Source organism: Rhinolophus sinicus, linkage group LG14 (genome assembly GCF_036562045.2).
Source record: "Rhinolophus sinicus isolate RSC01 linkage group LG14, ASM3656204v1, whole genome shotgun sequence".
Taxonomy (NCBI): Eukaryota; Metazoa; Chordata; class Mammalia; order Chiroptera; family Rhinolophidae; genus Rhinolophus; species Rhinolophus sinicus.
The window spans coordinates 49,458,746-49,484,882 of NC_133763.1; the positions used below are offsets into that span (position 1 = coordinate 49,458,746).

The 26,137-nt window shown below is 49.0% G+C and overlaps 1 protein-coding gene across 50 annotated transcripts in view; it reads left to right on the top strand.

Moving 5' to 3' along the window:
* Positions 1-25,520, top strand: part of PDE4DIP (phosphodiesterase 4D interacting protein) — a 176,731-nt gene extending 151,211 nt beyond the window's left edge. For 9 of the 50 annotated variants that reach the window (XM_019714221.2, XM_019714216.2, XM_019714217.2 and 6 more), the window contains 16 exons: positions 580-803; positions 1,444-1,596; positions 3,476-3,661; positions 6,995-7,249; positions 8,576-8,707; positions 9,359-9,478; positions 10,946-11,135; positions 11,751-11,875; positions 15,787-16,026; positions 18,655-18,768; positions 19,333-19,559; positions 21,121-21,264; positions 22,335-22,473; positions 22,814-22,860; positions 23,771-23,822; positions 24,489-25,520. In XM_019714221.2, the coding sequence (XP_019569780.2) occupies positions 580-803; positions 1,444-1,596; positions 3,476-3,661; positions 6,995-7,249; positions 8,576-8,707; positions 9,359-9,478; positions 10,946-11,135; positions 11,751-11,875; positions 15,787-16,026; positions 18,655-18,768; positions 19,333-19,559; positions 21,121-21,264; positions 22,335-22,473; positions 22,814-22,860; positions 23,771-23,822; positions 24,489-24,634 (2,494 nt within the window). In that variant the 3' untranslated portion in view covers positions 24,635-25,520. Of the gene's footprint in view, positions 1-579; positions 804-1,443; positions 1,597-3,475; positions 3,662-6,994; positions 7,250-8,575; positions 8,708-9,358; positions 9,479-10,945; positions 11,136-11,750; positions 11,876-15,786; positions 16,027-18,654; positions 18,769-19,332; positions 19,560-21,120; positions 21,265-22,334; positions 22,474-22,813; positions 22,861-23,761; positions 23,823-24,488 lie in introns of all 50 variants that reach the window. The other 41 variants (XM_074318453.1, XM_074318440.1, XM_074318442.1 and 38 more) reach the window with 13 other exon arrangements.
* The last annotated feature ends 617 nt before the right edge of the window (positions 25,521-26,137 follow it).

A 26,137-nucleotide genomic window follows, 5' to 3' on the forward strand; every position in this document is an offset into this window, starting at 1 on the left:
GAAACCAGTTTTTGATGAGTCATTGCAGATAGTCTTATAATGCACAATAAAATATGGGCTCAGAGTTTGTTGTAGCCATTAGTTTGAGCCCCTTTGTGCCATGAGTGTGTGTGTTTAGACCACACAGTGCTTTTCAAAATATTTGTGAAGGGCAAAGTGTTTTTGTTTTTATTTTTAACTCTAATCACAGACACAGGTCTGTACCTCAACCACCCAGGTGATTTCACTCACTGCTCTTGGATGTTATGGCAGTGCAATGCCAACTTGCAGTTTCTCATGCTTCCCTTTGGTCTCTGTACTCATCTTGTTAGAGACTAACAGTCAGTGACCGGCCGTCCTCAGACTGCAGCTGGAGTGCGGACCATTAGAGGGCTAGCTCTGTCTCCGCTAGTCCTCAGCGTGTCATGTGGCCAGTGCACTGGGCAGCTCTCACTTCTCCTCCCTCTCCTCCCCCATTCATTGCAATGACTGTCTGCAGAAATGGTCCCCTCGACCTGTGTGACTTTGCCCATGGGCCCAGGCAGGCCCCACTGGTCCGGAGACCTCAGTTTCACCTGTTGTCCTCCTTCACCCCACTAGGCTCAGCAGGGAGCTGCAGGAGAAGGAGAAAGTGATTGAAGTCTTGCAGGCCAAGCTGGATGCCCAGTCCCTCACGCCGTCCAGCAGCCAGGCCTTGTCCGACTCCCACCGCTCTCCCAGCAGCTCCTCCTTCCTGTCTGATGAGCTGGAAGCCTGCTCGGACATGGACGTAGCCAGCGAGTACACACAGTATGAAGAGAAGAAACCTGCGCCTGGCCACTCAGGTAGCCTCCACTTTCTGAGAGCTACTAGCTTTGTGTAGGCTGAGAGGAGACCACCAGGCCCAGGCCTTAGAGATCCGCCTTGGTGGGCAACGGGCTGGACGTGGCTCTGGGACCAAGTGCCAAGCACGGGCCCCTGTGGGTCAGGATCTCTGCCCTGCCCCTGGGTGCCCACCGGCATATCACGCTGTTAGACTCAAGGCGAGCTGCAGTGGGGGGTGTGGGGTTCACAGCCGACTTTTCCTTCCTGCCGCCGCATGAGCATGGAATCTGTGTGGCTGACCTCTTTCTGTAAGATGGGACATCTCGTCCTTCCTGCAGGGATCTCGTTAGCTGCAGCTCCTTAACAGTGTCCCTGAGCATCTGTGAGTGTCTTCAGATGCTGCTGGTCTCATCTGGTATTTTTGGAGGTGCCATGTTTATGGTTTCAGGGCTCTGAGCCCCGGCATCACCTCTAAGGTGGCTGGCCTCACCAAAGGAGCTGTATCTGCACACAGGAAGTGATCCCTGCTGACGGTGCTTGTGCTCGGTGCTTTCCCTGAGAGCACGGCTCTGCCCTGGGACCCTTGCTTAAATGTCAGGCCAGATTTCCCTTCTCTGTCGAACATCAAACATTTTCTTTCTTCATTCGTGGGTTTTATAGATTCCATCCATCATTCACGTCATTCTGCTGTACTGTCTTCTAAACCATCAGCAACCAGTGCACCTCAGGGGGTTAAGGCCGAACCCAGCAGCAACCCCAGCAGCTTGCCTGCTCCCCAGAAAACCCCCCAGGAGGCCAGCCCGGCCCATCCAGGTATGCAACAGCCAATGTCCCCAGCTGCCTCTTTGACCTTTCTTCAGTGACAGATGTCTCCACTGTTAGTGGCTTATATGCATCAAATCCTAGACAAAATCAAGAGACCCTCCTAATTCGCTGATTGTGTCTGACTCTTTTGGTTTTAAATATTTTAGAAAAATAAGGAATCCACAACAGACTTTTGACCAGTAGTTAGCTCATCATTTGAAAATAGACATTTTCATTTCTTTCTCTCATTTCACCCTTGGGAGCAAAGAGACAAAATGCTTCTCCCAGGATTACAGTAGCCAAAGAACACAAAACTTCACATCTGCTGCTCCGCTGTACATATTACCCATTTTATCTGCATGGCAGCCTGTGCAGTAGGTGGGGCTGCTTTCATAGCCAAGGAAGCCTCCATATCTTCAGACAAGATTGTGGTCCTACTACGTTATCATTCAGGATTGATGAACGGGTTGGCAGTCCTTGATGGGTACCTGGCATGTATCCTAGGGCCAGTTGGAGGGGTACATTCATTTACCTGCCTTGGTGTAGTTGCCAGGCTCGCACTGTTCAATCACAGCTCTGCACCAGAGATGGCAGGAAGAGACGAGCCTTCTCCTCGCCTCCCACCCCCGCCATGGCTGGCTGGCTGTCTTCAGTGTGGTTTGTGGGGAGGTCGGATTTGTGTAGAGGTGCCCCCAGAAAGCACAGTGCTTTCCTTCTGTCACCCCCGTCTCTCCTGAGAACAGATCACCCAAAATCTTCAGGAGGAGGATGTGTCCGACTCTTCCTGAGCCTGGGCTCAAAGGGTCTGGACCACCGCAGGCAGCCGCTGGGCCAGGAACTCAGCGGGAAAGGCTGTTCCCCCAGCACCGTAGACATCTGTGTAAATGCTCTGGGGTCAAGCAGAGTGGAAGGCCGAGGGGTTTGACATCAGAACACCTCCCTGAGGGATGCTGGACGGTGTCTCTTGGCAATTCAAGTGTTTTTATAGCACTGCTCTCAAATGGTGTCGGCATCCTGAGGCAAGGGACGTGTTTTAGGATAGAATCATTGTCTTCCTGGGGAAACATTTTCCACAGGTCAGTCTTGGTTTTTGCTCCCTCCCTGGGCCCCTGGCCCTATAACTTGTTTCTAGGAAAGAGGAGACAGATCGAGACATCAGAATTTCCCAAGGTTCTTAAAGACCTGTCTGTAGATGAGTTGCAGTTGCATCGTTACCTGGGAAGGTTTGTTTAAGTGCAGATTTCTAAGCTCTACTCCCAGAATTTATGATTCAGTAGGTCTGTGTTAGGGCCTGAAGAATCTGAGTGTATTAAGATTTTTTCCTAAGTGATTCAAATGCCCAGACAGCTTTGTAAGCCGTCGTGACTAGGTCACTTCCCCAAGGCCTCTATTTTTCATCTGGTGAATGAACATACTGATCTGAGATTCTGAAATCTGTTTCCACTGGAGTCTTGAGTGGCATGCACTAATAATGCCAGTTTCCCCACAGTCCTAGTCCACGCCCGAAGCTTTCAGAAAAGGAGCTCTAGGTGTCGGCAGACTCTTGTCCCAGGAGTGGGACCGGCACATGCTGGGAGCAGTGCCCCAGGGACCCTGAAGAGCATTCGGACGCGGCTGTCCTGTAGCCACTTGTTTTCAAGATGAGCGTAGAATGTGGATGCAGGATCGCCCTGGCAGGGGGAAGGAGGAGGGGTCAGCCAGGCCAGCCTCTCGGGTAGCAGTTCTCACCCATGGCCTTGGCAGTGATCACTCTTCGCCATCCCAGCCAGTGCCACTCCCCAAGGAGACATCTGGTCAAGGAATGGTTTCATCCTCTCAGTCCTTTCCCATTCCTGTCTCTCCCTTTCTGTCTAATGATGTGTCTTTCTCCCTAACTTTCTGTTTCTAGGCCTTCATTTCCCCACCATACCCACGCTGGTTAGCCTCCCCCAGGCACCGTTGCCCTCAGCTCCAGCCAGCTTCCTGCCTTTCCGCCCCACTGGGCCTCCCCTCCTCGGCTGCTGTGAGACACCCGTGGTCTCCTTGGCCGAGGCTCAGCAGGAGCTTCAGATGCTGCAGAAGCAGTTGGGAGAAAGTGAGCACTTCCGGCTGCATCTGTGTGTTTGTGAATGGCAGCCCCACCTGTGTTGCCCTGCATGGCTTTGGCTTCATGGCAGAGGTTTAAAGAACAACGTAGTGTCCCGTGTTACCCGTGGATGATGGAGGGAGAGCTCCGCTTGCTTTTCTGGAAGCGTATTGACTGTTATCTTTCTGGTGTGTGTGTCTCCTCTGTTAACAGGTATACGTGCTCCCCGGCCCTAGACCTGGCGCTCTCCCACTGCTGACAGGGTGGGGTGCCACCAAGTATGCGCCAAGCCTGATGCGCTGGTGACATGCTCCCTAGCAGGGCAGGGGAGAGAGCTTTTGTGCCTTGCCTACTACGCAGGATGAAGTGGCCGTGAAAAAGATGGCCCCGTTCCGTGGGACCCTTTCCATGGATGTTGTATCCCCCTGCTGTGAAATGCTTTTAATCCATTGCAGATCATGACATCATCAGGTGGGGAGCAGAAAAGTAGAAGGATTCAGGAGAAGGGGTGACAAAGGCCCTCTTCCAAGAGCTTCCCCTGGACAGGTGACACGTGGGCAGCTAGAGCTTGAAGCACAGGCCGTGATGTCTGATTGTGAATTTGGTCCTTGGACTTCCAGAGATAGTTGATGTTACGTAGACACAGAATTCATAGACCGGGTACAGTCATCTTTTAGAAAAGGTTTCATGGATACACAAACTGAATGCCGCATCATGAAAAGGTTTCATGTGTGATCACTTATAGCTTAGAAAAGATAAGAAAAAAACCACATGTGATGAATTTGCTCCCTGGTAGTGCTTAAAAAACAACTAGAAAGCAGTTTGAAATTACCTTAAAACCACATTCTATGCCTGTAAAGAAACTCAGGTGAACCGGAGGTTGATGGGACGTTGACCACACAAAGGGATTCCTAAGACCACAGACAAGAATTTATCTACGTGAAGCTCCAAATGTCCATTGGACATTTGGACCAGCTCGTTTCTTTTGTCAACCCCGAAAATGGATCCGTCTTCTCTGCCCCCAGTTTGCTTTCCAGAACCAGGTAGACCAAGACCGTTTCTAGGAGCGTCTGTACATCTTCCTTTCTGCAGGCAGTGGAGCCTAAGGCTGCTTCCTGCTTATCAGCTTACACAGGGACAGCAATCAGGCTTACTGAGCAACGTGAAGCTCGTCTTACCTGAGTCTCATACAACTGGCGTGATAGGGAGAACTGGAGCGGGGAACTCAGGCTGGGGGCAGTGACGTGACTTGTTCAACGTCACTGGTAAGTGGGAGAGATGGGCTTGAATCCAGGTCTTCTGCTTCCAGTGCCGTGTGTCCAGTATGCCTTTTCTGCCTAGGATGGTTTTGTTGTCATCCTGCCTAGAGCCTGAGCTGAACTCAGTGGAACAAATTTTGGAGGCCCCTTCCAACAAGCTTTCCTCTCTGGAGACCAGCAGAAGGTGCTGGTGTCTCTGACCTAGAACTTACTGCTTATAGCAATTCTGGAACCAACACTTGATGCATAAACAAATTTACCCCTTGCCAAATGGCAAGAGTGTTCTCAGCATACTTTTCTTCCCTTTCCTGTTCCACATTTGTCAATCCATCGTTGTCCAAAGGGAAAGATGGAGGAAGAGCACTGCATGAAAAGGGGTCTGTTGATGTAGGTTGAAGTCCCAGCTAGTCTGGGCAATTGACCAGACTTGGATGGTCCCAGCCTTGGTGAGGAAGACTGTAGCCCTTTCTTTTCTCTCCGGAAGTATGGCCCTCTCTCTGAGGGACCATCACTTCCCAGTGTTTCTTGTTCACTTTGAACTAAGCTTCCATGTGGACAGTGGTGCATGCGGCTTCTCAGGTCACTGTGGGGCTAAAATCTCCCTGTGCAACAGTCTGTCCGGTGTCTTTGCATGGTTTAGGGCATGTGCTTTGTACTGTGTGGCTGGGGCAGAGTGGGACATGAGAACACTGATCACTGATATTGATACACCTGGAACCTCTGATGACCTTGGTTAAAGAGTAAGCTGACAATCCACAACGACTGATTTCCCGCTTTGCCTTGTTTGGGGATGGGGTGGAAGAGGCGAGGAAAGCGGAAGTCACATCTTTATTGACTCCTGACTAACATTTAGATGCTTGTGTTTTCCTCCCCCTCTTTAACTCCCAGTGAGCCTAATGCATACCTGTGTTTTGCACACCGAGGAAGGAAAGAACCGTGGCAATACTTCTCAAACTTTTCTGCCTGTTAGAATCACCTGGGATGATTTATAAACATCCAGTGCCCACGCTGTACCCCATACCACTTGAGGCAAAATCTCTGAGGGTCCAGGCATCGGGATATGTATTTTTTACATTGTCCCAGGTGATTCCAGTATGTAATTTAAGAACCCGTTACAAATGGAGGTAAAAATTGGCAAGTGCCAATTGCGTTTTCCCCTCAGAGGAGTTTGGCTTGGTAGGAAGAAATGATGACCTCATTCCTCTTTGCTTACGTGGAGCTACCTGTTTACTCTGCGCCCACGGTGATAACCCCTGGAAGGAAGCAGCCTTCTGACTATGAATATCCTAAACTACGGCCCTGCCCACCTTGCTGTGTCTCTCCCCCAAGCTGGGCTTCTTTTTACATAGAAGCAGAGATGATGGCGCACAAGGGAAGGCCCATGATTTCATAAGATCTATGAAAATGTCAGCCTATGAAACGAAAGGTCCTCCCTCCCTCCGTGGAAGAGTCTCCAGTGATTCCTTAGGCAGAGTGATGGCATTTTGCTCTTCCTTGAATCGTGTGGGGTGAGGTCCACATCACCACTTGCCTTACACAGAACCTCCCCCAGCCTCAGCGAGTTCTTCAGTCGGGAGGAATTGGGGCCATGAGGTCTAGTCGGAATGCATGTCCCTTTTCTCCTCTGACAAGCCCAACGGAAAAATGGAAAAACTGGCTGGTTGGCTTCTGGGGAAGGCGCGTACTCACATCTTCCTGCCCGCAGATGTGCTCACTGCTATAGCCCATCGCACTCTTCACCCCGGACTTCGGGAGCGACTTCTGCTTCCGGAGCTTCCCTGCACTCTCTCATGAGGAATTATAACAGGAGCCAGGACTAGGGCCACGGGTTTCTCCTTTGTGTACCTGGTACTTTTCCGATACTTCATCCTCCCCCCATCTCATAGTGTCTTGTGCTGACAGATACATGGGGGGAAATTATAGCCGCTGTGTTATGAGTCTTATCTCACTGGTATCCGCAGTGGACTGGGCTCTCTGACATCCCACAAACCCCCTTAGTGTCTGTTCTTAGCAATCACACACTTCCTTGCTGACTCTCCCCTTCCTGATGCTCTGTTTCTCACTCATGTTTCTTTCTGCCCAGGTGTCAGCACCGTCCATCCTGCTTCCCCAGCTACGTTGCCAAGCAACCATTTAGAAGCCAAGCCTTCCCACTACCTCCACCCCACGCAGCCCCAGTCTCCACCGAGGGGCACGATAGAACTGGGCAGGATCCTGGAGCCTAGGTACCTGGGCAGCAGTGACCACTGGGATGTGATGAGGCCTCAGAAAGGGAGCGCAGCATCTGGGGACGTATCCTCAGGCTCCTCCGTGTGCCAGCTGCACGCCAAGCCCACAGGTAAAGCACAAAGGCTGAGCAGGTCAGCCTGCGAAATGAAATCCTATTTAGATATACCTCTTTCCTACCTGGGCAGGGCCGTTTCCATTTCTCCTCTGGTTCCCTGGCTCACGGAGGGGATGAAATGAAAGAGCCGTGGCAGTGTTAGTGCATCCTCCGTCCTTCCTGCCCAGGGCCTTGGTGCTGGGCGGGGCGTGGGAAAGACACATTCACGTGCGTCTCTCCCTGCGTCCTGAGCCCCTGACAGTCCACTCTTAGACCCTGCCAGAATGCCAGGCACCAATAGTCACAGGACATTCTTCCATCGGTCAGGAGTTGTTACAGAAAGGGTGGCTGTTTCTACGAGCTCCTCAGCCCATAAGTATATGCTGTGTACAAACCCAATTCAAACTCCCCCCTCAGCCCTAGCTCTCCTGGTCAGGGCGAAGAGACACCGCACCGAGCAGAGATTAGCTATACAGGTGAATGCTGGGGTGCAGCTCAGTTCTAACGGGGAGACCCTGGTCATTTTCAGAAAAAGACCGAGCCCAAAGCACAATGGTGCGGGGGATGCAATCTGTCATCAGCACCCCTCCCTCCTCTGCTCTGCATGTTTTATTCTTCCCCCGGGGATGCTTCCTCCTCTCTGAGCAGCTTGTGGTTCCCTAGACCTCCTCCCTGCCTGCCTCCCTTCCTTCCTTTCTCCCTTCTTTACCACCCTCCCTCCCTCCCTTTTTTCCTTTCTTCCTCCCTCCCTCCCTTCCTTTCTTCCATACTAAAGGTGATTTGAGGGCAGCATTCAGGACCATTCATTAACCAGACAGGATGAGTTTACGTTCATGTGCTTTTACTGGGGCCTTCTCTCTAAAGGTGGAGGAAGGGCTTTGTCCCTCGCTAAAGAATGTTCAGTCAAGTATCAGTCAGAGGAGAGGTATCAGGGTAGAGTGAAGTCTTCTCTGTCACTCAGAGTCGCACTCTGGAGGTAGCCACACCTTTCAGATACTAGACAGGCCCTGTCCGCTGCTTTCAGTTATTTCGCTAAACCATGTGGAACTCCCTTAGCCAGTCACACCGGTGACCATACACTTGCACTAAAACTCCCTTACACGCAGCCCTGTATGGGAGGAAGCCCATGGGGTTTGCTGAGTGAGCACCGGGCTGTCCTGTGTTTGAAAGCCAATTTACCCTTTAAATGAAGTGCCCTGTGTTACTGGGTGCCCGTGGGAGAGGACACAGTTGACAGAAGGATGGAGATGTTGGGGGATCTCGCTGAGAGGCCACGTGGGCCCCACTAGTGACCAGGATTCTCCATCCCACCTCTCTCCTGTCCCGGCGGGCTGGCTGCAGGGGCTGACCTGCTGGAAGAGCATCTTGGTGAAATCCGCAACCTGCGCCAGCGCCTGGAGGAGTCCATCTGCATCAACGACCGTCTGCGGGAGCAGCTGGAACACCGGCTCAGCTCCACTGCCCGCGGGAGCGGTAGGACAGGCCCCAGGCTTTCTATTTCTGGTCGTGACTAGGGTGCTTCTGAAGGGAGGGACTTGGCAGAGCCCAGCAGCTTTCACAGTGTTGGGGTGTGCTTTATTCCCCTTGCTCCTTGCAAACAGCCCAGCAGGGCCGGTGAGCAGGTGCTGTTATCCTCACTTGGTGGATGTATCAGAGCCCAGAGAGGAACTTACCTCCCATCAGGACTAATGGGGTCCGTCCCCACAGTTTCATCCCTTCCGTAATGGGCTTACATACTGCCCGCTGACTCCTCTGTGCCCGTATCCGGTGGTTAGCAAGTGGTAGAGCCCGGTCTGCGGGGACCCTCCCCCAGCCACTTACCAAGGTGGCCTTTTCCACCACACTCTCCTCCCAGGCTGCTGTCACTTGGAAGCTGTCCCTTCCACACACCCTGTCCTGCCCACAGCACAGCGGCAGCTGTTTAGGGACTGCAGCCAGGGCACGTGTAATGTGTGCAGGAAGCCCACTGAGGAGGCACACGCAAACCAGGCTGGAGGCCCAGGACTCGAGTCCTTGGGGTTTTCGGCGGGGTTGAGACAGGATCTTTGAAGATACACAAGGGGCAACTTTTGAAAGGACCCGTTACCCAAATGCTAACTCGCCTGCTTGTACTTTCCGAGACAGGACCCACCTCTACCTTCTATGGTCAAGGCCTGGAGTCCACACCTCAGCTATACAACGAGAACAGAGTCCTTAAGGAAGAAAACCGGAGCCTTCAGTCTCAGCTGAGTCACCTGTCCAGAGGTGGGTGGTCAAAAGCCACAAACTGTGGTCACTCTCGGGTCCCCCTTTTCCCTGGCCATACCAATCACCAATTGGAGAAGCAAAGAGAGGAGGTGGAAATAACAGAGCTACCCAGATCCACCCCAAATTCCCATAGGTGTTCTCAGTCTAGAAAGGGCTACTTCGTGAGAGGCCCCAACTATAGACCAATGCTCTGGCTCCTCGGTTCCAGGGTCGCAGAGCTCGAGGAAATCCACCACTTCCGTACGAAACCCGCCTGCCCATATGCAGAGTCATTAGCTATCCAACTGGATACCATCAGGCATCTGTTCTACCTCCCTGCAATTCACAGCTGATTTGGAACCCGGAAAGGAGGAAACATGAGTGCTTTCTACCCTCTCAAGTTTCTCCAGACGTTGCTGCAGCTCTCCGTGTCCTTCCCGTACTGAGCTGCCATCCCCATAACTCCTCACCACCTCCTTTCTCTCAGACACTCATGGCTCCTCCCTGCTCAGTAATTCTCATGACTCTCTCTGGCGTTGTGAGCAAAACGTCCTCCAGAGCTTTCCCAGCTCCATCCACTGGGCATCCACGGGTGGGCATCATTTCCTGTGTGGCCTGGGGTGCAGCTGACCTTGGTGTTAATTGACTTGGTCAAATCAATATAGTATCAGTAACAGATTATTTTGATTTACAAATACTTATTGAATAGCCATAAAAGACTAAGAATAGTGTCCAGAAGTATTATGCCCAGAATGAAAAACTGCTTGTGGAAAAGGAAAAAGACATCAACAGATTTTTCCAAATTACCAAGAAGATGTGAGAGGAAAACTCACTGCTTGGGGAAGATAACAAACGTTAATAGATAAGAGAGAAGGTAGAACTACTAAACTGCCATTGCATGCCTGGAAAGACTAGACTAGACCTCACGGGTGAGAAGATCGTAAGAGATTTAAATGAATACAATTTGCTAGGCCCAGGTGAATTCCACCCCCAGAGGCCTGACAGCACCTGCAGTCTTATTCTCAGAGTCCCTGTCAATAATCTCTTAAAAATTCTGAAGGTCAGAGAGATGCCGCAAGCTCAGAAAAGAACAGATGTCCCCATTTTCAAAATGATGATAATAATATAAACTAAAAACTGGAGACAGGAAATCTTGATGTCAATCTTTGACAAAATTCGAGAATGGATTATTGCTCAGAGGGTTGTGAGCACTTAGATAATGGTAAGCATTAGAAACCAGAGTGTTTTCTCTAAGAGCATGGTAGGCCTTATTAAATCAGATGATCAAGGGCAATACAAAGAGAGAGGTCCCCCAGCCCCCAGGGTGAGTGGATAGAGCGAGCCAGACGTACTCTGTGCCTCCCCGGCCAGCTGCTGTATAAGCTGGCCTGCCTTGTGACTTAGTTCCATTTGTCAGGATGATGCGCTCATCTTTCTGCTGCCCTTTCACTCCACATCTGAATACTCCTGTGTTCTGCTCACCAGAGCACTCCCAGGAAACGGAGTGCCTGAGGGAGGCTCTGCTGACCTCGCGATCCCGGCTTCAAGAGCTGGAAATGGAGCTGGAGGGCCAGAAGGTAGACCGGCGGCAGCTCTTGGCAGACTTGAAGGAGAAGCAGCAGGAGATCTTGCATTTCCAAGAGGAACGACTGTCCCTCCAGGAAAAAGACTCCAGGTCAGCGGGAGCCCACTGATGAGGAAGGGGCTTCCTTTCAGATTCAGAACAAGGGATATTGGCAAGACGGCTAATGGCCCTTTTCGACAACCTCAGTTTCCCCTCTGCTCTTCCTGATTTATGGGTGACTTTGAGCCAGAAGGCAGACCTTCTCTGGGAATGCCTTTCTCACACCAAAGTTGAGAAGGAAAACCCTGTTATCCAAGGCTCAGCATATCAGATCCCGGAAAAAGAATACTCTTGTGCTTTCAGTTAGTTTTAGGCCATTAGTGTCACCATAGCCCAGGAACCTTCTACACCAGTCATGACGCTAGTCCCCAGCATAAACCCTAAAACTGCTTGTCAACATGAAAAGAGCACTGAAGGGGCGGTAAGAGTACTCTGCTGATGTGTCCTAGCTAATGTCGCTCATGACAGGACTCCAAGCAAGGCTACTGTACCTGTCTGAGCCTCTGTTTCCACACCTATTAAATCAGAGCCATGGTCTCCATGACCCCTGAGTTGACAGCTAGGGCTGCAACTTTGTGATGCACAGGTTGGCTCACAGCTATTATAACTGCCCTGGTGTGGTCAAGTGGCCCCATCAGCTCAGCAGGTCCTCCTGTCCCCTGGCAGGCTGCAGCAGAAGCTGGCCCTCCTGCAGCAACAGTGTGACGAGAAGCAGCAGCTCTTCCAGTCCCTCCAGTCGGAGCTCCAGATCTACGAGGCACTTTATGGCGATTCCAAGAAGGGACTGAAAGGTACGAGTCCCCCTCCTCCCCTCTCCATGAGCTTCCTGCCCTTGCTGAGGCTCCCTGTGAGGTCCCTCCCTTGGAGGTGTGGAGATCTGGAAAAGCTAGAGTTCTCAGAACAACCTCCAGCCAGGCCTGGGTTACCCAGTAAAAAGAGGGGAGCTCATACACAAAGCCCAGAGGTAGGTGGCATGAGCAAGATCCAGCCCAGATTTCCTTAAAAGAGTCAAACTTCACCCACCTAGGTGGCCAGAAACAAGTTAATCAAAGTCCGGATTATACAATTTTTTTTTTTTTAATTTTTATTAAATTTATTGGGGTGACATTGGTTAATAAAATTATATAGTTTTCAAGTGTACAATTCTGTAATACATCATCTATAGATTGCATTGTGTGTTCACTACCCAGAGTCAGTTCTCCTTTTATCACCATATATTTGACCCACCTTACCCTCTCCTACTTCCCCGCTGCCCTTACCTTCTGTTAACCACTAAACTGTTGCCTGTGTCTATGAGTTTTTTGTTTGTCTTGTTCATTTGTTGTTTTCAGTTTTATACCCCACATATGAGTGAAATCATATGGTTCTTGACTTTTTCTGTCTGACTTATTTCGCTTGGCATAATAATCTCAAGATACATCCATGTTGTTACAAATGGCAGTATTTAACCTTTTCTTATAGCTGAGTAATATTCCATTGTATATATGTGCCACATCTTTTTCACCCAATAATCTGTTGAAGAACGTTTCGGTTGTTTCCATGTCTTGGTCACCGTGAAAAATGCTGCAGTGAACATAGGGGTACATATATCTTCACGGATAACTCTTTTCAGATTTTTGGGTAGATACCCAGGAGAGGAATGGCTGGGTCATATGGTAGCTCTATTCTTAATTTTTTTGAGGAAATTCCATACTGTTTTCCATAGTGGCCATACCATTTTACAATGATTTTTTTTTTTTAAATACAAAGAACTGTCTTGATGGTATCATCATTTGAAAAGGTCTTGAATATTGTGAGTGATACACACTGACCACCCGTGCAGCCAGTATAGCAGGCAACCTGTTCCCACCCTGATCCTTTCCTCTGTGAGAAAATTAAAATATGCCCAAAACACAAAAGTTACAGATGCACTACTCATAGGATCTATATTTCAAGCCTGGATTTAAATTTTAAACTTTTTTATTAAGGAATTTGGCTACCTGCTGAAATAATAATTGAGTATTTGAGAATTTTGTTATATTTCCCCATTCTTCTTCAAATAGGGGAGGGTATTTTATTTTTTTTTTTTATTTTTTTATTAATTTCAGGTGTACAAAACAATGTAATAGTTAGACATTTATCATTTATATCCCTCACATAGTGATAACCCTCTCCCCCCATCCACTACCCCTCTGACATCTCTGACATCGCACACAGCCATTACATTTCCACTGTCTCTATTCCTAATGCTGTACTCCACTTCTTGTAAATATATATATATATATATATATATATATATATATATATATAATTGTAGTTGACATTCATGATTGTGCAGCTTCAGCTTCAGGTGTACAGTGCAGTGATCAGGTATCTACATCATCCCTCAGGTGGTCTCCCAAATGGGACACGTGTCCATCGGATACCCTACAAAATCTTTACAACATTATTGATTACATTAAGGGAGGGTATTTTAAATATAAAGTTAAATGCAATCAGTCTAGAACAGAGGCTGATGTCAATAAAATGAAATTTATCAAAGATTTTTTAAAAATCCTGAGCTTGATTAAAAATTTGAGCAGTAGAAGTACAGGATGGGAGGCCTGGCTCTGTAGCCACTCAGGGGCTTAAGGCTGGGGGTGTTAGGTAGAAACACATTTACACAGGGAAGTTGTAGCCCAAGGGTACTAGAAAAGCCAACTCAACCTGGGACCACAGTAGTGTAAGTGCAGTGTCCATATGGTGACCCATGTCAGAAATACTGTTAGATTGCGGAGCAGCATCTTGTAAAAGGGACATGAACAAACTAAGGAACAGAACGAAGACCTGGAACACAAGGCCAAGGGACCAGAAATCTGGAACGGGTTGAAGAAACTAAAAGTTTTTTGGTTTAGAAAAGACCATGAGAAGATGAGAACTGGCTTCAAATATTTGAAGAACTGTCAGGTGAAGAAAAGCTGATTGTTGTGTGTCCCTTCAGAAGGCTGAACAAGGGCCAAAGGGTGAAGGGCCTTGGAATTTGGATCTGCATAATTACCTCTTTCCTTACCACGAGAGCCTTCTCGTGATGGAATGGCTGGTTTGTGAAGCAGTGATCTCCCCATCCAACCCCTGTTTAAACATAGAGGGATGCTTTGTCAAGAATCCCATAGAAGCAGTTCTTGTTTTGGATGGGATATTGACTCCCTGAGATTTTTCAACCTTATTTTTTCTTGATTATATGTTTTAAAACTCTGTAAGCATTATGGCTTATAATATTAAGAATTTTCACTGTTCAGCCAAATTTGAATTTTCATCAAACCTGATTGAGTTTCCTAATTTGCTGAAACTTGAAGAAATACAGGGGGCACAGCAGGCTGAGAGAATACTTATGTCCAAAGCCAGGGGGAGTGTTGAAAGGAGAATTTCCTTTCAACTATATGGAAGGCCTACAAGGTAGGATGGAAGTTTACATTCTCTAAAGTAAGCAATGGAAAATGAGTTTGATTTTTCCAAGTAAAATAGGTGCATGATGGAAACAGAGTTTTAAGATGGTCAGATTGGTGGCACATACTGAGGCTGGCAGAGTAGGGTACACCTACAGAATGACTCTAGTGATATTCTGGGTATTAAATAATGAGAGTCTAATACAAGGTGCTATTGGGAAGAAAAGGGGAATAGAGAGGTGAAAGACATTTTTTTGAATAAGCAAAATATCATAAGAGTTTGGATCCAGGGAAAGAGAGGGAGGTGCATTATGGAACTTTGGGGTTAATACTTAATCGTTAACTGCCTCCCCTTTCATGCCTTTCTCCCTTTTTATGGGTCTTTTAGGATTCATTTCAAAGCTACTACCACTAGAGCCCCATAAATCCCTTGTTCTTAATTCTGTAACCCAATAAGAGCTCTGAAATGAAATCTTTTTCATATGCTCATTTGGTGACAAAGCCTAATGAACTGACAGAAGGGTATCCATAGTCTTCATCTATCCCATTTAGTGAGACTGTTCACATAACTCATTGCAGAAATGCTAATGTGTTTAATCAAGGCCTGTGGCCCAGATGCAACTGGCTGTGCATATAATACGGTGTATATGATACATGCATCCTGTTGCCTTGCTAAAAACCACAACAAATTCTACCTTTTGAAAGATATTTGGCTTCAAAGTTTTCAGATAAGCAATTGTGGTCTTAAAGATGATTTTTTATATCTCTTCAACGCCAGTAGGTAGAAAGAGACTATGTGTGGTGAATGGAGGTAAAAAAAAAAAAATCATGGAGAAGATAAAAAATTCAGTTAGTATCCCTGGTCTGTGGTGTCCGATTTCCATTCTTACATGCTACCAAAAGGCCTGATGCCTTCCTCCTTCTCTCCTGAGTGTGGAGGTTATCAAATGTCCTCCTCCCTCAGTCCCTTCCCTAGTTCAATGGTAGTTCAATGCTGACCTCCAGTCTTGGGAGACCCTGCTCTCTACCCTGCAGGATGAAGATGAAGATACAGAGATGAAATCATAGGCTTGACCTCATCTGCCAATCAAATGCCCACTAGATGTACATGGGTAATTTTGAGCCTCGCGAAAATTCCAGACTGGAGTGTGTGCCAGGCTTCACACAGACATGTTGCCTGGGACTCTGAGATGACAGTGGGGTCCTTAGCAGCAAGGACCGTCACAGAGGAGCATTCTGACAAATGCTTAGAAATACTTTGGCTCAGTGTGACCAACCCCTCCTCTCTCTTCTTTCAGCTTCCACCTGGGATGCCTGTCACCCGGTCCCTTTGAGCAGTGACTTGAGCCACCTGGTGACAGAGATCCAAGCTTTGAGAGGGCAGCTGGAGCAGAGCATCCAGGTGAACAACAGTCTGCGACTGCAGCTGGAGCAGCAGTTGGATGGTGGTGCCGGCAAAGCCAACCTCAGCCCCTCCTCCATTAGCCACAGCTTCCCAGCCGACTCTGACCCTGGTAACAAGCAGCCGCTCTTCCAAGGTAGGAAGGAAACGGGCATCAGGGAGCCCTCAGCCAGCAGGGAGGTCACCAGGATGTTTGTGGTGGAAGGGACAATCTTGCGTGTTCCATGGTCCTTAAGGTCAGGGCGAAATGGGAGGTACTCCAGTACAGTGCCTGGTGAGAGCTGGGATCTGGGTCAGACCTGCTGCTTACAGGTGGTTTGCCTCGGGCAAGCTGTTTAACCTCCTCAGATATTTAAGCCTTAGTTTCCTCATTTTGAAGATGTGGATGACAGTAATATCTAGCTTGTATGGTTATTTGGAGCATTAAATTAAATGAAATAATTTACAAGTGCCTGACACAATAAGAAACACTCAACGCTTAACATCTATGTATGTTAGAATCTATTCCTTGTATGTGTGGAGTGTTTTAAAATTTACCACAACTTTTCAAACAATTTTTCAAATAATTTCATCTGAGGCAGGGCAGGTTTTACTCTCTCTGTATTTCACATGAGACAACTTAGGCATTGAGACCTTAGCTGACATGCTAAGGCTTACAGGAGCGAAGAGACCAACCCAGGATTTGAACCAGAGGTTTCCTAGTCTCTGTTTCTTCCACCTCACCATGCTGTCTCGGGATTGCTGGCCTTCCCAAACTCTCTAGCCTGGCTTCCCTTTCCCTCACCTGTGGGGAACTCAGCTGTGTTGCAAAATGTTCCTGTCCCTAAGGAAATCCAGGCTGTGGGAAAATAGTAGATGGCAGCCATGTTTATTCCAGGTGCCTGGCGGCCATGTTTATTCCAGGTGCCTAGCGGCCATGTTTATTCCAGGTGCCTGGAGGCCATGTTTATTCCAGGTGCCTGGCGGCCATGTTTATTCCAGGTGCCTGGAGGCCATGTTTATTCCAGGTGCCTGGCGGCCATGTTTATTCCAGGTGCCTGGCGGCCATGTTTATTCCAGGTGCCTGGAGGCCATGTTTATTCCAGGTGCCTGGCGGCCATGTTTATTCCAGGTGCCTGGAGGCCATGTTTATTCCAGGTGCCTGGCGGCCATGTTTATTCCAGGTGCCTGGCGGCCATGTTTATTCCAGGTGCCTGGCCATGTTTATTCCAGGTGCCTGGCGGCCATGTTTATTCCAGGTGCCTGGCGGCCATGTTTATTCCAGGTGCCTGGCGGCCATGTTTATTCCAGGTGCCTGGAGGCCATGTTTATTCCAGGTGCCTGGCGGCCATGTTTATTCCAGGTGCCTGGAGGCCATGTTTATTCCAGGTGCCTGGAGGCCATGTTTATTCCAGGTGCCTGGCGGCCATGTTTATTCCAGGTGCCTGGCGGCCATGTTTATTCCAGGTGCCTGGAGGCCATGTTTATTCCAGGTGCCTGGCGGCCATGTTTATTCCAGGTGCCTGGCGGCCATGTTTATTCCAGGTGGCCATCCTCTACTTCTGACCCTGTTCCCTTGCCCGCCTCTGCAGATCAAAATGTTTAACCAGTTCTCTCCCTCTCTTCTCAATATCCTTCATCAATCTTACTTCCCATAGTTTTAATATGAATGTTAATATTGTCCCCACACCTCGGTCTCTTGGCACATTCCTCTCTACTTCCTCTTCTTTCTTTCCATTTGATACACCATTTAATTAATCTCCACTCACTTCCATAGCCATATCTTCAATTTTATTCTAATCAGAACCCACTTCTGCTCAGGATTATCTAAAGCTGAGCTTTCAAATTTTCGTGCCTGCTTTTCCTGAGGCAGGGTCATCCTCGTTTTTTTCTTGGTTCTGCTAGATTTCCATTGATCGGACAATGACCTCATCTGTCAAATGAAGGTGTTACTCTCCTGATCATGCTGTCATGGCCATTCAATAAGAAAGCGTATGTGGACTGCCAAGGGTAGGGCCTGGCACGTAGAAACTGCTCAGTCTGTGTTAGGTGGATGCTGCACCCTCCTCAGCTTCCACGATGGTTGTGATGTCTGGTTGTGTCTCCTCCCTATAACCAGGCTTCCCCCCTCGCTGCCTGCCCGCAGCACCAGCCAGGACTCAGCCCCACTGGCTCAGTCAGTGTGCTTCTCCTCACCCACCACAGACACCTGAGCTGGAAAGCAGGCTCCAAGCCATGGTTGCCTACGCAGCACCATTTCTGTCTTCTTTGTGACATGTCCCAATTCCTCCACTGTAGGACTGCTTCCTGGTCTCTAACAGGGCATCTCTGACCCACCAAGGCTCTGTCTCCTGTTCTTCTCATACGACTACATTTTTTTCCCAGTACTAACTTCTCATCACAAAGGTGACTAGAATGCTGAGTTTAACGACCCATAGATCTGTTTATTCCTTGATTCAATGTGTTTAACATGCATACTACATATATTTAGTTGCAAGGCATCGTATTAGACACTACATAGAAAATTATGTTAAAAACCGGGGTTATAAAACTATACCTAATGATTTTTTAAACTAGAAGTTGCTTTCTCATGGAACATCCTTCGATGAAAGGAACACCTTCTTGTTCCAAACCAAGTGATGCATTTTGCTGTTGCTTTTGATCATGGTACAGAATAAGTCATGCTGCCTTAGATCTCCGATGGTCAAGACTCAGCTGTGCAAGTGCTTGGTGTGCAGTGTGTTCCAAGGGTCCTCAACATTGTTCTTGTCTTTATACTCCCTAGATTCTGTTGCCTCCCCTCCAGTTCGGGATGTTGGCATGAATCCAGCTCTGGTTTTCCCCAGCTCTTCTTCCACAACTCCTGGTTCAGAGACGGCCATCTTCAATAAGACAGCTGGTAAATATGGCAACTGAAGGACTCAGGGACTGGTGATAGAAACGTATTGATGCAAGCAACCTTTGGTTCTCTCTATACACATTACCTGAATTTAGAGATTTTTCTCTGCATGTCCCAAGGCCTTTATCCCTACTCATTGCACCTTCTGTGGCGGCTTTTCTTATACTCATTCTTCCTTCTGTGGTTTTCCTTTTGCTCTTTTGTCGCTTCATTGCACTGTAAACCTCTCCCTTCTTCAAAGTGCTCTCTGCATCCAGCTTAATTTTCTTGTCTGTGTCTTCTCAGCCCAGAAATTAAAAAAAAAAAATGTTTAATATTTGTCCTGAATATTTCATTTGTCAATAAGGACAAAATTTGCCTCCTGGAAATTTTATCATTATGAGATAATGTAAGAAAGATTATAAAAATGTAGAACCCAAAATGTCAATGCACTTCATTCCACGCTCGTGTTTTCCAAGACCACCTTTCTTGTTCCTGGCCTTTTACTCTTTGATGTCTCTTTTGGATTGAAGATATGATTATGAGTAACAGTGGATTCTGTTTTGCTGTGGTTCTATTTTTCAGAGCTGGGTTTGGATGCTGCTCCAGAAAGGAAGAACCCACCCAAGCTGGAGGGCGATGCTACCGATGGCTCCTTTGCCAATAAGTACGGCCGCCATGTCATCGGCCATATTGATGACTACAGCGCCCTAAGTCAGCAGATTGGGGAGGGCCAAGTGCTGGTCAAAAAGATAGTGTCTCTCGCGAGATTCACCGGCAGCATCCCTGGCCTTGAAGCTCAGGGCACAGAGGTAATCACATCATCGTTCTTAGGTGCACCTTTCCCTTCTGCCCTTTCTTCTGATTTCAGCTCCTTCTCCTACTATTTACTTTCATGCTGTACATATCCCAGCAGCTGAGAATACTTCTTCCATTTACACTCAGTCAGGCCTTTCTCTTTCTTCTCCATCTCCTATTTTCACTATAAACTCTTCTCTGTTTCAGACGTAGCTGACTTGCTACTTCCCCTCAGAACCACAGAAAAGTCTATGCAGTGTCATCATCCTCATCAGTAGAGTATTTAAGTGTCAACATCCATGTGGCACTGTGCCAAGCACCCTTTGGTAGCTTATTATCTGGTACAGTCCTGCTGGCACTCCCATCGTGGGCAGAATAAACTCAATCAAATGGCTCAAAATTGAGAATTAACACCCATACGGGCCACGTGTGGAAGGGGTGTGAGGCCTGGCAGCCATGGGATTTCCCCATTTGGACAGAGCGGGGAGGACAGCGGGCGACTAGCCTTCTCCAAGTGCTTTGCCATTGAGAGACCAGGTTCCAGCTGCTGTGCTGTCTGAGCCACTGGAGATGCATGGACACATAGGGACAGCTTTGTCCCCAGGAGCCCCCACACTCGAGAGGAAGACACACATCCGAGTAAATGTGTTAGGAATTGTTCTCTGGGTGTGCGGGCACGAATGCAGAAGCAGCCATCATCCCAGATAAGGAAAGAAACAGGTTCCTAGCAGACACCACAGGGGGACGTGCAGCTTCTCTGGGTGGAGGAGGACACTCGAGGGACAGGGAGAGGCACCTCAGTCCCTGGAACTACAAATGGTTCCTCCCAGGTGGAGCCTAAGGTGTGATTTAGGGGAGGGCAGGGGGTGCCAATGAAAAAATTATGGAGGAAAACTCTTCCCTTCTAGATTCTTTGGCTGGCCTAACAATTAGTTGGCATAAGACAGATTAACAAGAGAAAAACAGATTTGATTTCATATGGGAGCCCCAAAGATATGAGGTTCCAAGAAGTGACCAAAGCAGGCAGCTTCTATAATTTTTAGACAAAGAAACATTAAATTTGTGATGAATTGAGAAAACAAAAGGCCTTGAGCTTGGGGTAGTGAAGAAGTAACAAAGTTTGTTTATGTAGGCTTCTTGGCCCTGAATTTCTCTCTCTGCCAGACCTCCTGGTCCAGGGGGCACCCTGCACATGGGAGGGTTATTTCCTGCTTTCAGGGGAACAAAGGAGGGTCAGAGTGTCTTTCTTGCACTTGCTCTCTCTTAAGTCACTTTAATTCAAATTCATCAAAATGCCAAAGTGGCTTATTTTGCTCCCCTTCAGGACCCTAGGGCTTGGAGCAGGACTAGAAGCTTAAAGAAATCGTGGGGGAAGCTGGAGTCAAGTGAATTCTTACAGGTGGGAGGTCACCTCTGAGGTCGGAGATGATGGGCTTCCAGGTTAGAAAAGGGGTTCACAGGTGCAAGCAGGCCGGTGTCTGTGCCTCACTCACAGAGGAGGCTTGAGCCCTGTGCTGGAAATAAAAGTGGTCCTGCAGTGCCGGTGACGTCCATGGCCGTCTCCCCTGTCCCCAGGTGCCAGGCAGTGAAGGTGTCCGCGAGCTCCGGACCAGCGCCAGCGCCCTGCACCACGCGCTGGAGGAGTCGGCCTCCCTCCTCTCCATGTTCTGGCGAGCGGCCTTGCCGAGCTCCAGCGGCCCTGCGCCGCCTGGCAAAGCGGTAGGAGGCCAGCGTCCTTTACTGGCTCTGCCCCCAGTTACCATTCTGCCTCCTCAGCCCCGCAGATCCTGAAGGTCAGGAGCCCGATGGTTAGTTGTGACAGATGGGACCTTAGAGGAGTCTCCCTGGGGGAGACCTCTCACCCACGGTGGCCGCTGTCAGTGAAGTTCTGACTACATCCCTTCTCCTCCTGCTGCCCTCCCCCCAGGATGAGAGATCCAGGAGGAAAGGGAAGGGTATGGATAAGGCAGACACATGAGAACCCCAGTAACCCATAAAGTTCCACTTTCTGAAGTTGGCCTGAGCTGAACTTCCAGGCATGTGTTAAAGCATCAGCACTGGCCCCCCACCCATACCCACACCCACACCCCAGGTCCACAAGGTCAAACAGGGTCACAGAATGTCACCATGAGACAATGACTCTTCTAGCCACCCACGGGAATCCCAGCAAATCACTTAAATCTGCATCTCTCCGTCAGGCCTGGGGAGAATCAGCCAGCCCCAGGTGCTCTCAGGTCTCAGGCCTGCTCTCTCTGGCTGGTGGCACCTTGGATGGGCAGGTCTCAGACTCCCCTCCCAGGGCTTCTAACTCCAGATGATATCACTGACACCTTATGGGCCCCACCTGTGCTAATGCCGAGGGAGGGGCTGCTTCGCTGTCTTGAGGTCAGTCTTGAGGTCAGCACAAGTACTGAACAGAGTTGCAGCTGTCTCAGGCCAGCGCTGTGTCCCCAGGCGTAACGTTCCCAGCCAAGTCTCCTTGTCATGCCGACTGAGCTCCACCCCACAGCCGGGAGGCTCAGTCCCGGCCTGGAGTCAGGTTCTCCTCAGCACCAGGGCTGTGGGCCGGTGCGATCCGCATGGGGGCTTCCGGGTTCTTAGTGTCCCTACCCCAAGGCCTCATCCGAAGCCGTCAGCAGCTGGAGGATTTTCAAGGCTTTTGTGGAGGAAATCCAGTCCAGAAATAGCTGAGAAGCCTGTAGAATCCGATTGTGGATTCTAAAGAGCCACAAAGCACAGGGCGCTGTAGGCCTTCTACCGTTGGCCAAGGGTCTGTTCCTCTTCCCCAGGGAGAGTCCGTGAAGAGGGAACTCTTGGAACTGAGAACCAAACTCTCCAAACAGGACCGCCTCCTTCAGAGCACAGCTGAGCGTCTGAAGACCGCCAACCAGCAGAAGGAGTGCATGGAGCAGTTCATCTTCAGCCAGTGTGGGTGCCCCCAAGCCAGAGAGAGGATATGGGGTGGGAGGGGGGTCCCCGACTCCCCACCTGTGCTGCGGATGGACAGTGTGACCAGAGAGGCTAGGGGCGGGGGGAGACTGATGTGACGTCCCAGGGGGGAGGCTAGGGACGGAGGGGGGGGGTGTGGAGACTAATGTGATGTCCCCGGGCCCCCTGTGCCATCAGTTGTCATGAATGCAGAGGGAATGGGCGGGCAGCAGGAGACCCCGGGCTGACTGGCCAGAAAGACACACTTGGGAACACACACCCAAGGCAAGTGTGGGCCCAGCTGGTAACTTCTGCCTGTTGGGCTGTTCTGTGGTTTCAGTGACGAGGACACATGATGTCTTGAAGAAGGCAAGGACTAATTTGGAGGTAAGGAGACCACTGCACCAGTCAGAGCCACACATCCCACCCCAGACACGTCACCATCTGTCATCAGAGTCTACAGGTGATCTTCACCTGCTCTGACCTCCCAGAAGACGAGTTTCTGGCCTACTCGTAGGAGCGCAGGTCCTCCAGAAGCATCCTGCTCCTTCCCTCAGCTTCACCCCCCAAAAGTCGCTCCCTCCCCAACATCTCAGCTCACTCTCACATGCCATCATCTCCCGTCTTTACTCCAATTATCCCTCCTTTTCTGCCAAGTCAGGACATTGGAAAAATGCAATTCAGTTGATTCCGGAAGTCAGAGGACACACGGCAGCCGGCCTCTGAATTTGCTTTCCGTGAAGGGGTGCTGAGGCCGGTCACGTGTTCTGGTGTTTTCTGTACTACTTTATGAAAAAAATATAAGCAAGACACAACCTAACAAATTGATTTCATTGCACACTATTGGGCCAAAACCAGAAATTTTCTTTTGATACATCTTTTTCTGTGAAGCAATACCACAAAAGAAAAACGTTGGGTCTTACTGACCTACAAGAGAATTTGATAATAAATAAAGAACGAAACTTAAAGGGAAAGAGTTTATACATATGGCAGACATTTTCTACATTTATTTAAAACACTTAATTTGACACATTCCCTAGCAAGTACTTTAAAGAAAACCTTGAGATGTTAGAAATGGCTTAAAAATCAGAAACTAAATCTTTTCACCTGGATTTTAAAGCTTTGCCATAAGCAACAGAGCATATTCCTTGGAAAGTTCCTAATTGTGCCTGAGAATGTTGACCCCACCATGTGAAAATGGGTTGGGCCCTGATGGAACTCTCTCTCTCTTTTCTTTTTTTTGCTAATTCCCTTTTGTTTTTCTCTGATGCTTCCTTTCTTTCCTGAGCCTTTTTAGAAGAACACTCACAAGATTGCCTCTGTAAAGCCTTATTCCTGTCCCAGCAAAGGTAACCCAACCGCCTCACGTACCCGCTGGCTTCTCCCAGTTTGGAAGTTTCCTCTCTGCTTTCTCTTGGCCATTGGAAACGTCCTGAGGCCTGAGTTCTAATCCCGGGCTTGTCACCCACTGCTTCTGTGGCTTTGGCTGGCCCCTCACTCTCTGTGAGCCCGCTGCCCCTCGTCTAGAAGAGGTGGCACTAGACCCAGATGACCTCTGAGGTCCCTGCTGCTGACCTGGCCCCTTTCCCTTTTCAGTGAGTGAATGGGACATAAACCTGATGGGGGACTTCCCTGCAAAATCGCCCCTCCTTCCTACAACAGGCTGTTTCTATATGTGCACGTGTCCTACAAAGCCCTTCTTGTCCCCAAAAGAGATCACAAAAGCCACGATTTTGCTCCCGAGTGAATTGGAGCGTTCAGGTCCCCAGTGGTCGGACTCCACCACTGGTGTGCAGGGGTTTTGAGCAGGGGTCTCGCACACGCGCGGGGAAGCTTTCCTCTAACCTGGTGGCACCAGTTGCCCCCCAGACTGCGGCGCATCTGCTCAGCTCATCCTCTTAACAGGCTCTTCTTATGCTCCTGGCTTCTGGCACCACTCAGCTGTCGCTCCAGCCTCAGCCGGCACCAGCAGGGCCTGAAAATAGAGGCTTACTTTGTTTTATTTTTGTCTTCAGGTGAAATCCCTAAGGGCTCTGCCAGGCGTGCCAGTCTTGTGACCCTTGCCTTCCAGGAGCCATGCAAGAAACGAAGCCACCAGAGGTCCTTAAAACAGCAAGAGGGGTGGGCCTGCCCCCCTTTCACGCAGCTAACTATCTGCTGAGGAGATCTCGGCCCTACTCCTCACCCGCTGGAGGATCTAGAAGGAGCCAGAGAAGTGGCCTGGTCAGGCAGGCCGAATGGCAGAGAGCCTTTCCCGCTCTTCTGGAAAGGTCCACCTAGCCCGGCACGAAGCAAAACGCGTAGTTTGTAGAGGACCTGTGACACTGCTTCTAACCGCCCCAGGGCCGGGAACTAGCACAGCTCACCTCGGCAGCTCTCCTCAGATGTCAGCTCAGGGGAAACAGGACCCTGCTTGCCACGCAGGGGGCCACGTGGTCCCAACACTGGAGCCTCTCGGCAGGTCGAAAAGCACACGACTGAGCAGCGGTGTCCTGCTGGGCACTGGGGCTTGGCCAGCATTACTCACAGATCCACATGGGACCCGGGGCCAGCTCGGCCGGGTCCTAGTCAGGCTGGACGGCAGCCTACACGGCAGCACCTGCGTTCTTTGAAGCCACACAGTGAAAGCGGTGACTTCCCAGATACCATCTCCTGCTTAGCCTAGCACCTTCTGTGTTTGTTCTTTTAGGATCGCCAATGGGTACTGTCCTCACTCTAAACACGCTGTCCCGTTTTAGCATCGTAACTTCTCTCTAGAGAAGTGGGGACTCATGGCCAGACCAAGCCCATTGAAAGTCTTGTGTAAAGCAAACTACTGATCCTTTTTAGGTGGCATGTGCGAGGCCCCCAGTTGTGCAAAAGCCTAGTCTGTGTCTTCACAGTGCTTTAGAATGTGTGTACGTGTGTATAAATGTATGATACATATTTATATATGTTGCTACAGCACTATGTTGAAAGCCAACATAACTGGTGGACAGGGTCTGTGAGAGAAAATGAAACAGTTTTCTGGTGGCTATTAAAGCATAATGTGCATAAAGAAATAAAAAGTTTTTCTCCGCCTGCTTTGTTTCCCACGTCTGCCCCAGTCTCTAGGCTGAGTGTGTAAGAACAGAAAAGACAAACTGTTGTTTGAGAAGCTCATAGTCTCATGGTGGAAGTCTACGTTTAAAAGAAAAAGATTTTCCTTCTTCGTTATTTTGTAAGACTCCCCAATCTAAAAATATGGAGTGGTTCTTAAATTTGAGGTGCCTTAGAATCAGCTGTGGAGATTATAGAAGCTACTTCCTGGGCTCCAGTTGCAAGAGATTTAGTTGGTGTGGGGCCCTACACGCTGCATTTTTCACTGGAGCACCCCAGGTGATTCTTAGGCAGCTGGGCTGCAGACCACTGTTTGGAAAACATTGTTCTGTAACATTGACTCAAAACTAGAAATTTATTTTACTTTAATTAAGAACAAACTTTCATTGAAAAGTGTATAAGTCATCCGATAAATGTTGACATAAAGATCTTAAAATATTCCTTGGGGAAAGTCCTTAGTTAAGTACTTTGGCATCCAGAATTAAGATGAAGCTATCAGTCCACAATTATTTCCTAGAAACAGTTAAAAAATTAAAGCAGCAACAACAAAAACTCAACCACTGTCACCACAACCACCACCACCAAC